General features: G+C 38.8%; 1 protein-coding gene across 1 annotated transcript; it reads left to right on the top strand.

Annotated features, from left to right (window-relative positions):
- Positions 1-12,995: 12,995 nt before the first annotated feature.
- LOC122427540 (olfactory receptor 8S1-like) lies at positions 12,996-13,913 on the top strand. Its single transcript, XM_043447093.1, has one exon. The coding sequence runs from the start codon at positions 12,996-12,998 to the stop codon at positions 13,911-13,913; it is 918 nt and encodes a 305-aa protein (XP_043303028.1).
- The last annotated feature ends 1,161 nt before the right edge of the window (positions 13,914-15,074 follow it).

Here is a 15,074-nt window from a genome sequence, read left to right as displayed (position 1 = left end):
ACACTTAGAGTGATTGTTAGTTGATATGTGCTGCTTGCCATTTTGCTTGTTTTCTGCTTGTTTTTGTAATTCCTAACTTCTCCTTTTTTCTTCTTTTAATTTCTTCCCTTATGATTTGATGATTTTTTTAGTGATATGCTTATCCTCCTCTCTCTTTAGTTTTTGTGTACCTATTGTATTAATAGGTTTTTGAGTTGTGGTTACCATGGGGTTCATATATGTTTATCTATATCTACTTGCTATAAACTGATAGTTATTTAAGTTCAGACACATTCTAATGGCTCTATATTTTTTACTCCTCTTACCACATTTTGTGTTTTTGATGTAATTTTTTATGTCTTCATATCCCTCAACTGTGTGTTGTAGCTTTAGTTTATTTTACAATTTTTTTCTTTGAACCTTTGTACCAGCTTATTTAAGTGATCCATAACCTTTAGTATATATTAGCCTTTACCTGTGGAATTTGTCCCTTCCTATAATTTCTTATTTCTTGTTGTAGCCTTTTGGTTTTCACTTTAAGAAGACCCTCCCTTTAACTCTTCTTGTAAGATCCATTTAGTATTGACGAACTGTTAGTTTTTTCTTGTCTAAGAAGCTCTTCCTTCAATTTTGAATCTTGACCTTGTGGGTAAAGTAGCCCAGGTTGCAGATTTTTTCCCTCAACACTTTAAATATATCACACCACTCTCGTCCTGCAAAGCTTCTGCAGAAAAATTTAACCTTATGGAAATTCCCTTGTATGTGACTCTTTCTTTTTCTCTTGTTGCCTATAGAATCTTTTCTTCATCTTTTAACATTTTACCATTTTAATTATGCAGTGTCTTGTTGTGGGTCTGTTTGGGTTCCTCTGGTTTGGGACTCTCTGTGATTCCTATACCTGGATATTTGCTTCCTTCTTTAGGTTCAGTAAATACTCAATCATAATTTCATCAAATACATTTTCTACCTCTTTATCTCTTTTTCTTTGGGACCCATGTAATGTGAATGTTAGTACACTTGGTGTTGTCCCAGAGTTTCCTTCAACTATTCTCATTTTTTAAAAATCTGTTTTTCTTTTTCCTGTTCTGATTCAGTGATTTTCATTATTCTGTCTTCCAGATTGCTCTGTGTTCTTCTGTATTACCTAATCTGATATTAATTCCTTCTAGTTTTTTTTTTAATTTCAGGTATTTAATTCTGTAGCTCTCATTGGTTCTTTTTATATTTTTCATTTCTTTGTTAAAATTCTCACTGTGTTCATCTATTCTTTTACCCAATTCAGTTAGAATTCTTTTTTTTACTATATTGCTCTGAACTTTTACCAGGTTAATTATTTATCTGCTTCATTAGGTTTGTTCTGGAGCCGACACCCTGAGGTCATTGGCTTTCTCCTGAGTGGAATGGCAGTCACCTATTTTGGGACGTGGTCAGTACCTGAGGGCTTGGGACTGAGTTATTTCTCTGCTGATTCACTTTCTCCCCCACTCTGGTGTGCACACCTTGGTTAGAGGATGGGTAGAGGCTGGAGGGGAAGATGAGACACTACCAAGCTGGCCCTGTCCCCAGGTATGCACAGGACATGTGTTCCTGTGATGGTGGTCTCCACAGGGAAGCTAGACTTACTCCCTTCAGATTGTGTGCAGGGATGTGTGAGCTGATGATGGCTGCCTCTGCCTTGGTCAGAGGCAGGGTCGTGGTCTGGACTGGCTCTGTTCCCTCCAAGTGTGCACACTGTTGTTGACAGTAGTAGGCTCCCCTTTAGTGGGGAGCAGTGCCCGAGCAAGAGTGGCTGAAGCAGTATCCCAGTGTGGGCTGAGTGCATGCTGGGATGGTCTTAGCTAGATCCCCAGGCAGATTTTAGTCTGTTGCCTTCATGATGTGACCAGAAGTAAGCAGACCAGAAGTAAGAATGTGTGTACATTCTTCAAGAGCAGAGCCTTGGTTTTTTACAGCCTTCTGGTAAACCCCTCTGGTTTTCAATCCAGCCGAGGGGCTTGTCTTCCTGGGTGTTGGACACCAGGGCTGAGGTGCCTAATATGTAAGCTCGAACCTCTCACTTCCCAGGGAGTATCCCCTACCATGTGATATCTCTCTTCTTTTTGTCCCCCATTGTACCTGTGGGTCCTGACCAGGTCACTTTCTTTTCTTCTTGCCAGATTACATGTGGACATTTCTTTACAACTTGTTTGTAGAAGAGCTGTTTTGCTAATTCCCAAGTTGATTTTAGCTAAAGTTGCTCTGTATGTAGTTGTTTTGACTTGCTCATGAGAGGAGATGAGCCCAGTCCTTCTTCTACTCCATCATCTTGATCCCCTGCCAACTCAAATATTTTCTTCAGTTTCTCTGTCTTCATTCCTGGGAATCCTGAAAGAAAAACCTGGATAACTATCTGTCCAAAATTTCTATTTTTCTTATTTTTCCTCTGAGATCTGTGACAACATTCTCTTTACCCCAGTAATTGCTTCTGTGACATTTGTTGTCAAAACCATGGTTTGAAAACTAAACTCCCAGTAATCAGAACCCAGGTCTCCTACACTGCAGTATGATTCTTTACTATCTGAACCACCAGGGAAGTTCAGTCAGAACTTGCCATTCTGGAATTTTACCATGAGGAGGAAGTGGTGTTGTAGCCATTAGATCCAAACCAGCTGGCATATTTACTGTTATGTGCCTGTGGGCTCACTCTTTGTGACCCCATGGACTGCAGCCTGCTTGGCTCCTCTGTCCATGGAATTTTCCAGGCAAGAATACTGAAGTGGGTAGCCATTCCTGCTCCAGAGGATTTTCCCCAGCCAGGAATTGAACCCATGTCTCTTGCATCTCCTGCATTGGCTGGCAGATTCTTCACCACTGTGCCCCCTGAGAATTCCATTTACTCTATGCCTCCCCAGGTTTGTAACCTTGAGCTTCATATAATTCATTTACAAAGAAAAAAAATGTAAATCTCTTTTACAATGGTTACTCAAACACTATTTTAAAAATGTGATATTTGGAATTAATGTTAAAAAGGAATAATGTAAATGATTAAAAGGCAGGATTTTTCTCTTATTCTGGCTTTGTATGTTCTCTCAATAGTGCAAAAAGGAATTCGATAAAGTTCAGCACTTATTCATTATAAAGGTCTTTGCAAACTGGGAATGGTAGAGGTCTTTCTTAATATAATAGAGTGATTACAAAGTTTACAGTAACCTTTTGCTTAAATAATACATTTTAGAAATTTGTATTCAGTTAAGATGAGAAAAGGACAGCTACTTTCACTTCTGCAATTTAATACTATATTGAAATTCCCAATTGATGCAATAAGAAAATGAAAGAAATTAAAATTTAAGAATTGGAAAGAAAGAAAAAAGGTTATTTGAAGAGGATGTGCTTTTCTGCATAGAAAATCCTATAGAGTCTATAGATAAACCAGAACATACCCAAAGTCATCACATTGCTCTGATCTTTGGAAAAGTACCTAGAATGTGGTACATCTATACAGCAGAGTAATATCTAACAATTAAATGAATAAATTATTTCTACATATTAACATATATAAATTTCTACAACAGGCTTACAGAATAAAAGCTAATTTCAGGATGTTTCATATAGTGGGAGACATTTATGTAGAATTTAAATACACAGAGACATATTTAATAAAAAGTATAAAAGCATGCATAAAGAAGTTGTATTAGTTTTCTGTTGCTGCTGTGACAAATTATGACACATTTCACAAGTTAATGTAATGCCTGTTTATTATCTCAAGGTCCTGTAGCTCAGAAGTTCATTTACAGTGCTCTCCACTGGGTCCTCTGCATGGATTCTCAGCAGGTAGAAATCACGATGTCAGCAGGGCTACTTTCCTTTCTAGAAGTTCCAGGGATGAATCTATTTCCAGGCTCACGCTGATGGCTGAGTTCAGTTTCTTGACATTGTAGGACTAAGGCCCCTGTTTCCATGCTGGCTCTCAGCTTGGGGCTGGTCTATGCTTCTAGAGGCTGGTCACATTATTTCTCATCCTTTCTTCCTATTTGTCCTCAACAAAAAATGAACTGGATCTTTTTATGGTTCCAGTCTCTTTGACTTCCATTGCTACCTCAGCATACTCATGCCAGTGGGAGAAAGTTCTCTGCTTTTAACAGCTATGTTATTAGATTGGGCTTACCTGGGTAATCCATGATAACTCCTTGTTTTAAAGTCTGTACAAAGCATACCGTTTGCCATGTAAGGTATTCACAGGTTCCAGAGGTTAGAGAGTGAATATCTTTGGGGAGCCATTCTACCTACCACAGGAGGCTATATTCTGACTTTAGGATGGTGGTTATCTATGGGTAGGAAGGAAAGGATTGGGAAATGGTATTAAAAAAAGATTTCAAATCTGTAATGTTCTATTTTTAAAAAATAATCTGAAGTAAATATGGTAAAAGTTAAGATTTGTTAAATATGTATGGTGTATCATGGATGTTATTTATATTTTTCAAGTCCTTATGTATTTTTGAAATAGTACAGAATAAAAACAAAAAAACTTTTAAATACATGAAAAACAAAAACATTTAAACATATAGAAAATGGTGTTTTATGCATCTTGGTATTTTAGAACAAGTTCATATTGGCTTCAGAGATTATTTAAAAAAAAAACATAGAAAAGCTCCAGAAGAATGGTTGGTGTAGAAATGGTTGTCAGATAATATAGTTTATGTCAGTATTCTTGAATATGAAGAAATGCAAGAATTAAGTCAGAAGCTGTAGGGTATATGGGACAGGGAGAGTAGTTTTAGAAAATAATGTATGTTATAGAAATCTGAAATCTGACATATACACACTGTATGGGCTGTGCCTAGTCACTCAGTCATCTCCAACTGTTTGTGACCCCGTGGACTGTAGCCCACCAGGCTCCTCTGTCTATGGGGATTCTCCAGGCAAGAATGCTGGCGTGGGTTGCCATGCCCTGCTTCAGAGGATCTTCCCAACCCAGGGGTCAAAGCCAGGTCTTCCACACTGCAGGCGGATCTTTACCATCTGAGCCACCAAGGAATGCAAATAGAGGAAATAGTTTGAATGTGTTGAGTGCTAAATGTAAAGACAAATGGGGAGGAAGAATTTAATACCAACTAGAAAAAAATAGCAAGTTTGAGGGAGCTTAGTCGCAGAGGAAACCGAATGGAATAATAACTAAAGCATAGGTAGAGGGATTTGTCTTGGATTGAGAAGGACATCTGTACTGTATTAGCTCAGGTTTCGTAGCAAAATGCCATAGTCTGAGTGGTAGAGATTCAGAGAGAGCAAGCTCTCCTATGTCTTTTCTTGTAGGGGCCCTAATCCCATGAATGATGGTTCCACCCTCATGACCTCATCTAAACTTAGTTATCTCCCAAAGGTGACATCTCCAGATACCATCACATTGGGGTTTAGGGCTGCAGTGTATGAATTTTGTGAAGATACCATTCAGTCCATAGCATCTATAAATTTAAGCAAGGAGTGAAAATAGTTGTATATAGAGATATCTAGTCACAAGTAGGAAAAGAGATTAATATGTTCTTATATATTAGGTACCCAAAAATACAATGAAGTACTCAAGTTCTTAATCTATAGCAAAAAGAAAAGATGAATAGAAAAGTAAGCATATTAGTGAGAATTCTAGCATACTAAAGTAAAGATATTCAAGATTAGGAAGAAATGAAACATGCCATATGGGAGTGGAGACCTTTGCTTGCCTATTTTATTATTTTGCATTTTCACTTAAAATTCTCACTTTATTTATTAATAGATACCCAACAGTAGGGAATATTTTTCTATTATCTAAACCATTCATGAAATTCCACTTACATTTCCTAGATAATCAGCTTCTCAGTCTTCCTGGCAGCTAAGGGTATTCCTATGATATGGTATTAACCAGTGAGTCTAAGGGGCACCCTCTGGCGGAATAGTCTTTGTCCTCCTCTCTAGTTTGACCATTATGTATAAAATGTGATGCTAGGAGCTACAGAAGCTGCAGTGAGACTATGAGGGGTAGGGAAAAATATCATAGTCACATTGAAGCAATAACTAGCTTGTTGTGGAAATACTGAATAAAACCCAGTAAAACTTATTACCCCCTCCATTCCCAGACTTCTCAAGTGATAATAAACTTTTAAATTTTCCCTTATTTTCATCCAGTGCATCCTAACTGCTATGCAATGCAAAGACAGAGGAAGAAACCAATCTTGGAAAAAATAAACTAAAAAAATTCAAATTCTTTGCATATGCCTCTTTTGATAGAAGTATGTAATAAGAACCTACATTTATTTTTTTTTTAATGTAGGGATCAAAGAAAAATGAAAAAAATGAGATTAAGGAAAAAGGCAGGCGGGAGAATAAAGTATTATAAGGTACGTAAATTAGCAGTAGCAAATAATAATAATAGAGTAGTGCTAATGTTAGTAGCACTAACATTATCAGAGACTTCCACTTTTGGTCACTACTAAATAGATAACTTGGACCAGAACACGTTTTTAAAAGTTTTACAAAGCTGAATAGCATAATTTTAAGATCTTCTCTGAAGACATTTGAAAGCTTAGGAGACAGTGAAAAGTTATGGCACTATCGTCCCAAAGAAGAAGAAAACCCAAAGAAGCAAGCTTTGCATTTTGGGGGTGTGTTTTCCCTGTGAGGGCATCTTGAAGAGGTGGTTGAAAATGTAAAAAGTTATTTTGACAGTTTCCTAAAGTTAGTGGGGGAAATGGAATTCAGGGACCACCAAGCCTTGAAGGGCAACACCCTGAAATTAAGGTGGATGGTAAGCAGGCCAGTTTTGTATGGGCTGGAGCCCAGCTTCATTTCAGTCCCCAAATTACAGGACAGTTATCGAGAGTCTCTGATGTGGCTGTCTGACCTAAGCAAGTAAAAATTTTCTCTGGAGGAAGAGATATAATTCAGAGCCTTAAGTTATTTCCAAATTTTTCATAATATACGAGTGGAAACAGATCCACATACATAACTTTAAAATAAAATATTTATGGAGATTAAAGGCAAGATTGAGAATTTTGTATGTTATTCCTGGAAACTATAAAAATATCTAAGTGAAAATGCTGGTAATGAAAATGTCAGTGGCTGTATGAGGTCTTAATGGATAAGTTTAAAGGAAATAGACAGTATTGAGGAGTATCCTAATAATTTATAGGACAGGTAAGAAGAGAATATATACAGTAAGGCACAGAGAGAATAAAGAAAAATGTATGAGATAAATAATGCATAGAAAGAGAAGGATAATAACATTTACATGGAGTTCTAAAGAAGAGAATTAGGTGATACCTAAGAAAATAAGCTTCCTCAGTGGCTCAGTGGATAAAGAATCCGCCTGCAATACAGGAGACACAGGAGATGTGGTTTCAATCCCTGGTCCAGGAAGATCCCCTGGAGAAGGAAATGGCAACCTACTCCAGTATTCTTGCCTGGAGAATCCCATGGACAGAGGAGCCTAGTGGGCTACAGTCGAAAGAGTCGCAAAGAGCCAAATGTGACCGAGTGACTGAGAGAGAGAGAGAAGAAAATAGGGCAATATGTAAGGTGATGAATGAAAATATTCCAAACTGAAAAATATATCAACTCTAAATCCTAGGAATCCTATAAGTAAATCCCAAGTATGATAAAAGAAAGTCATACTTTGACCCATCATAATAAAATTACTGAAAATCAAAAGAGAAAATATTGAAAGTGGCAAGAAGAAAAGACAAGTCTAAAATATTAGACTAACAAGAAGACAGAAAACAATGAGGTAATATCTTCAAAGTACTGGGTTAAAAAAAAAAAAAAAGACGTTCCCTCATTAGGATTCTATGCCCAGTAAAACATCCTTTAGAATGAAGGTGAAATAAATACACCATGAGAAGACTTGTACAAAAGGGAAAATTAAAAGGAGTTTTTCAAGGAGAAAGAAAATGTTCACAGAAGGAAGTTCCAGTTTTCCTTCTGGCCTGTCTTCTGAGTCACTGATATCTCTTTGTCTAATTTTTATTAAACTTGTCCACTGAAATCTAGTTTCAGCTATTGAGCTTTCTAGATATGGAAATAAATGAGCAAAAAAGAGTCAAACGTAGGTAAATTTAAATTACCATTGATCACATACTAATAATGCCATATATAATAATTATGTCTTTAATGTATATCATGAAAAATGCATGATGACATTAGCAAAATTTTCCAAAGGTAAGCTCTGAGTCTCTTATCTCCAGTGGTAATTCCCAGAGGGATCATCCAGTAACCTGTTTTAGCTGACGAGTCCACAGCATGCTTCAGACTAAGCTTCCCAGCAATCAGGATGGACCTAGTGTCTCCTGGGCTTGTAGGTTACACCTTGTCATCCCATTGGCCACCTGAACGCACATGCCCTTCTGAATGGCAGACCTGAGCATCCTTTGTTAGGATGACGCTCTTAGCAGCATGTCAATGGTAATAGAGATATGGAAGGAAACAGGTGCGCAGTTATGCTACGGGAAGTATGAAAGAGGTTGCTTTATTACTTGTTAGGAATTTGAAGTTCTCAAATTTGAAGTTTTCTCTGTCATTTTATGAAGTCACTTAAAGGATAAACACAAAATGCTATTAGAGTTTAGAAGAGTTTTCTGATATCTTTATTTGCAGGGGCTTTTAAGGGCTGAGCTTATATATCTCATTTTATGTGCAGAATGTCTAATAGAAAAATTAATGTCAGTTTACATGATGGAACAATTGTGGTGTGTTTTCTCTCTTGTGAATTTCTCCTGAGCTCAGAGCGAGGCCAACCAGCTCAGAAAAACAGGCTGTAATATGCACCAGGAACAGAGAAACTTGGTAATGTTTTCCGTTTTCTGATGCTTCTTCCTGCTCTTTCGTTCCCTGGGTAGGAGCCATTTCCCCTCAGTTCTGGCCGCCTCTCACCATCCCCTTGTCAGGCCTCGCCTTTCTCCTGCAGGTCTCTCATCTTGCCTTTGTTCCCCTGGGCTGAAGTAGTGCCCCCATCCCCGAGTCTCTCCAACCTGGTACTAATTTCTGTTACATAGAATGTTGGTTTGTTCCGCATAATTACTTCTTGTCCTCCTTTTTGGAAAGTTAAACACTCAGGTTAGAGGTGAAGAAAGGAGAATCTAATGATTCTTCAGCACCTCAGTTGTCCTCAGTACCACACTTCAGTTAGTAAATTAGGTCCTGACAACATTCCAGGGTGATTATTTTTAGCTTTCATTTCACATATGAGACAGTTACAACAAGAGTTTCCGTAAATCTTACTCTACTCCTTGTTTCTGGTGCTGAAAGCTCACGTTATACCAGAAACCTGGAAGTCTGGGGAGGTTAGTGCCTAAGAGCTGTCTGTGAGAGGTGAGAGGGGATCAGGAAAATGATAGATTTCGGGCACCGCATGACTCAAAAATAACCGTCTCCAAGCACTCCAAACATATAGGGTGCAGAAACTAATTCTACCCTTAATTACAGGTATTCCCAGTAATTATATACTTGTAGGCATGTGCAAGTTCAAGGCACAGAACTTTGCACTGGGGCAAATGTCTCCAGTTGGCAGCACTTTTTTCCAGTGTCCTTTCCTTATCTGGTTTCATGCACGTGCAGGATGTCTCAGTCCCTAGTTCCTCAGTCACTTATCAGATCTGATCTCTACAAGCAGTAAAGCCCTAGATTATTCTCTTTCTGATTTTCCTCTATTTACTTACTCATTCACTCATTTGTGCATTTACTTTAGTTGTTAAGTCTCTTGCACTGGAGGCAGATTCTATACCATCTGAGCCACCAGAGAGGACCATTTTTTCTTTAATTGTTCAACTCTGTTTTATTTAGTTTACTTTGAAACAGATCAAAAATACATTGTTAGAATCTTTTTATTCTTAAAAGGGCATGTATTAGTGGTCTTTATCCATTAGCCTGTATAAGCAGGCTATTTTGTCTACAGTTGGAATTTAGCTTGGCTATGGTAAATGATGAGTTTCCTTTTTAAATTAATTAATTTTAATTGGAGGATAATTTCTTTACAGTATTGTGGTGGTTATTGCCATCCATCGACATGAATCACCCATAGGTGTACATGTGTCCGCCCATCCTGAAAGCCCCCTGCCCACCTCCCACCCCACTCTGGGTTGTCCCAGAGCACTGGCTTTGAGTGTCCTGCTTCGTGCATCAAATTTGCACTGGTCATCTATTTTACATATGGTAATTTACATGTTTCAATGCTATTCTCTCAAATCATCCCAACCTCACCTTCTCCTACATATTCCAAAAGTCTGTTCTTTATATCTGTGTCTCTTTTGCTGCCTTGCATATAGTATCATCATTACTGTCTTTCTAAATTTCATATATATGTGTTAATATACTGTATTGGTGTTTCTTGTTCTGACTTACTTCACTGTGTATAATAGACTCCAGTTTCATCCACCTCATTAGAACTGACTCAAACGTGTTCTTTTTTATAGCTGAGTAATATTCCAGTGTGTATATGTACCACAACTTCATTATCCCTTCATCTGCTGATGGACATCTAAGTTGCTTCCATGTCCTGGCTATTGTAAACAGTGCTGCGATGAACACTGGGGTACATTTGTCTCTTTCGATTCTGGTTTCCTCGGTGTGTATGCCCAGCAGTGGGATTGCTGGGTCACATGGCAGTTCTGTTTCCAGTTTTTAAAGGAGTCTCCACACCATTCTCCATAGTGGCTGTACTAGTTTGCATTCCCACCAACAGTGTAAGAGGGTTCCCTTTTCTCCACACCCTCTCCAGCATTTATTGTTTGTAGACATTTTGAGGACAGCTATTTCGACCAGCATGAGATGATACCTCATTGTGATTTTGAGGAAGCCCGTTTTTAAGTAACATTTTTGAGCAACTCTTTTGGGCCAATGCTGGGTACTTTTGTATGTCTCATTCTAGAATGAACTCTTCTAAGACTGTCTTTGGAAGTGATCTAGTCAGCCAACTCTATCTAATTGTGATAACAAATGAAAACTTATAGTGGTACCATTCTCAGAGCTATTTACATTCTCAATTTGGAACCTGAATCATCAATTCTGAGTAAATGAAGCATCAAGGGCAGTGAATTTGTAGCACCAGGTAAACAAAATAAGTGATTTTATTAACTTCTGTGACCAGAAGTAACTAACTCACTACACCTCTGTCTGTGAGGAAGTATGGCTCCTGATAGGGCACAGTTGCTAGGTCTGTCCTTCATAAAGATGCCCTATGCAAGATTTCTACTCTTTGGCTTTTACTTATAGGAGAATAAGTTTCCCCAAAGTTTAAGGAATTTCTATTGCTAGTAAGTAGGACTCCATTTAGAGAAGAGTAAAATAGAGGGCACCAAAATGGAGGGGACCTTCTTTTTTGCTGCCCTCCAAAATATAATGGGTGGTTCTCTGTATTTCATGACTTGATTTTCCAATGTCTTCTGCCAGTGATGCAATGTTTTCAAGATGAATCCAGATTGCTATAGCTAGAGCTACAGTAGTGAGTAAAAGAAAAAAAAAAGTGTTAATATTGTAAAATTATTATAATCCCCACATGAGAGGAAGGTTTGAGGTTTTTATAAATAATATATACAACTTACCCTTTTTATTTTCATCTTTTAGAAATCAAGGAAGAGGTCTGTATCAAACAGGAATTTTCAGACTCCATCTTAATGCTGAAAATTCACACTGACCTTCAGACTTAGTCATCTTCTGGATCATTGGATTAAAAAAAAAAGCTTTTGTTTAATTCTGTGCTAGTTGTTGCTCAACTAGGTGAGAAATACAGATAATATGAACTTGATTTTTAAGAATAGCTCTGGTTCTGGGTGTTGTTTGGATAAACATGGTAGAGAAATCATAATTCCTCTGAGAAACTCAGTGGTGGATCTTTCACTGTGAACACAAGATATTGAGCAGGACAGGAAAGGTTGAGATGGTGGAGTCAATAGTGTTGAAGGGTTATCCTGAGTCTTGGGTTGTAATTTCAGTCATCAATTCAGAGTAGAGAAAGAGAAGGATAATCTTTATAAAGTTAGAGGGTACTCTTTATTTACAAATGACATGAAGGCACAAACAAGAGATGTACCTGAATAGATTACACAAGAGATTGAGCATTGAGATTATGAGCAGAGGATGTGCCCATATTGGTCAGCAGTTTCCTATGATCACCTATATAACATCTGGGATATTGCTGTGCCCCTTTCTGTTTAATTAATTTCCTTTCCTTTAATTAATTCCCTTTCTCCTCACTCTGCAAATCTCCAGCCACTACCCCTCTTCACTTTCCATTATTGACCCTATTTAAATAGTTAGTGAAAAATAAAACCCTTTTTTTAAATGGCAGATTCCTTTTTAAAACCAAATCAACTTACTTCATGCATGTTTGGTGACGTACACCCTCTCTCCTGCCTTTGGCCATGCTCTGCTTCTGCTCTGAGACCCAGCTCCTCTCACAGACACCATTGCTGCAATTTTCTCTTATTCCTCCTGTAATTTCTCCCTCTTTACTAGTTTATTATCAACAGTTCACAAACATCCTCAAGTAACTTTAATAATAAAATAGTAGCAAGTAAACTGTTAAGACATCAAAGAAAGAACAATAAAAGTGGAGAGGGAGTTGATCTAGGGTTGGGATCCCACAACCCAAGTTGATCTAGGGTTGGCATCCCTGTTGGCTCAGAGGGTAAAGCATCTGCCTGCAATGTGGGAGACCCGGGTTTGATTCCTGAGTCAGGAAGATCCCCTGGAGAAGGAAACAGCAACCCACTCCAGTACTCTTGCCTGGAAAATCCCGTGGATGGAGAAGCCTGTAGGCTACAGTCTATGGGGTCAAAAAGAGTCGGACACGACTGAGCAACTTCACTTTTCACTTTTTGGGATCCCACAAAAAAAATTATTACAGGTTTTGGTAAACTTGGAGACTTGAGGAAGTTTATCATTTCAGAACTTACATTTTTGAGTAGGCATAAAGCTTTGTGAATGGAGAGGGTTTTAAAACACTTGGATATTTGTTAGACATCAGACAAGATTTCACCTGATTTTTTTCTTGCATTCCCAAGAAAATACCAACGGCAATGAGAAACCACAGTGTTGTCTCTGAGTTTGTTCTCCTCGGGCTGTCTGCTGACCCCCAAATCCAGGCTCTGCTCTTTGTGCTGCTCTTTGTTATTTACATCCTGACCCTGATGGGGAACCTGATGCTGCTGCTGGTGATCAGGTTGGATTCCCAGCTTCACATCCCCATGTACTTTTTCCTGGGACAGTTGTCCTTTCTGGATCTCTGCCACTCTTCTGTAACTGTACCCAAACTACTGGAGAACCTCCTGTCTGAGAAGAAAACCATCTCATTAGAGGGCTGCATGGCTCAGGTCTTCTTTGTGTTTGCCACTGGAGGCACAGAATCCTGCCTACTTGCTGTCATGGCCTATGACCGCTATGTTGCCATCACTTCTCCTCTGCTCTATGGCCAGGTGATGAACAGACAGCTGTGTATGGGGCTGGTGGGGAGCTCATGGGGCTTGGCTTTTCTGGATGCTCTCATCAATATCCTTGTAGCTATCAACTTAGACTTCTGTGAGGCTCAAAATATCCACCACTTCAGCTGTGAGCTGCCCTCTCTTTACCCTTTGTCTTGTTCCGATGTGTCTGCAAGCTTTACTGCCCTGCTCTGCTCCAGCCTTCTGCATTTCTTTGGAAATTTCCTCTTGATACTTTTCTCCTATGTTCACATTTTGTTCACCATCCTGAGCATCAGCTCCACCAAAGGCAGAAGTAAGGCCTTCTCCACCTGTTCCTCCCACCTCACTGTAGTGATCTTCTTTTATGGCTCAGGTTTACTCCGCTATCTCATGCCAAATTCAGGATCCATTCAAGAGCTGATCTTCTCCTTGCAGTATAGTGTGGTCACTCCCATGCTGAATCCTCTCATCTACAGCCTGAAGAACAAGGAGGTGAAGGCAGCTGTGAGAAGAATGCTGAGAAGATGTTTCTAGTGTTTCAAATCACAGATAAAAAAATCAAAATGATGAGGAACTTGGGTAGAATTGCAATAAATAATGTCTGAATATTTAGGAGAATTCTCTGATATAAGGATCTGCAAGATGTCATACATTTTTTCTTGAAAATACTTGAGAAAATGTAAAGGCGTTTTATGGAATGATACCAGTTTCCTCCTAGAGGAAGGTGGCTAGATGAACCTTTTATCTTGCAATTCTTCTTACAAAAATATTTAATTTATTCCATACAATATGGTAGATATTGTTATTACGTGCTTAGGCATTCTTTACCATTTTTCCAGTAACTAAACTCCAACTGCAGTCTCATAGAGATTGTTAATTACAGTGTCCCCAAATCTTCCCCATCTCTTCTCATTACTCACATATCCTTTTTGACACAGTGGCTGGTACAGGAATGAGCACATGGTCAATGCCAGATCATTCACCCTCTTAGGATATTTGAAATTATTTATTTTATTGAATCTACATGTTCCAATAGAGATTACAAGTAACTCATTTGTTTATCCTACCTTCAAACCATTTACCTAATGCCCAACCATCTCCAGCTTTGTGGGAGCCCCATGACAAAAGATTTCCTGGTTCATACATGTGTATATGTACATGCTCAGTCACTTCAGTCATGTCTGACTCTTTGCGACCCTATGGACTGCAGCCCGCCAGGCTCCTCTGTCCGTGGGACTCTCCAGGCAAGAATACTGGAGTGGGTTGCTGTGCCCTCCTCCAGGGGATCTTCCCGACCCAGGGATTTATCCTGCATCTCCTGCGTCTCCTGCATTGCAAGCAGATTCTTTGCCACTGAGACACCGAGGGAGCCCTGGCTTGTACACACTGCTGGACAAATAGCTCTGCCCCTGAGCCCTAGTAATGCTGCAGAAAAGGCAGGATGTGAGGAAGTCAGTGGCAGAGCAAGTGCTGTACAGGGCCTGTGACAAACCCCAAGAAGAAACCAAAAGAATTTCAGCAAAAGCCCTTTGGATCATGAGCACAATTAGAATGCTAGTGACAAGAAGACTTAGGAGAGGCATATGGATTAAAATTATCATGTCAAAAGTCAATTATTGCTTCTTTCTGAAATTACTGTTTAGTTTTTTATTTATTTACAAACTATCAGTTGTAATCCTTCCATTCACTTTGTAC

This window comes from Cervus canadensis, chromosome 25, assembly GCF_019320065.1.
Source record: "Cervus canadensis isolate Bull #8, Minnesota chromosome 25, ASM1932006v1, whole genome shotgun sequence".
NCBI classification, from domain to species: domain Eukaryota; kingdom Metazoa; phylum Chordata; class Mammalia; order Artiodactyla; family Cervidae; genus Cervus; species Cervus canadensis.
The sequence above is the reverse complement of the archived record's forward strand: the minus strand, read 5'-3'. Positions and strand labels throughout refer to the sequence as shown.

Coding starts and splice junctions, on each gene's coding strand:
- LOC122427540 (XM_043447093.1), top strand. CDS start 12,996: ATGAGAAACCACAGTGTTGTCTCTGAGTTTGTTCTCCTCGGGCTGTCT.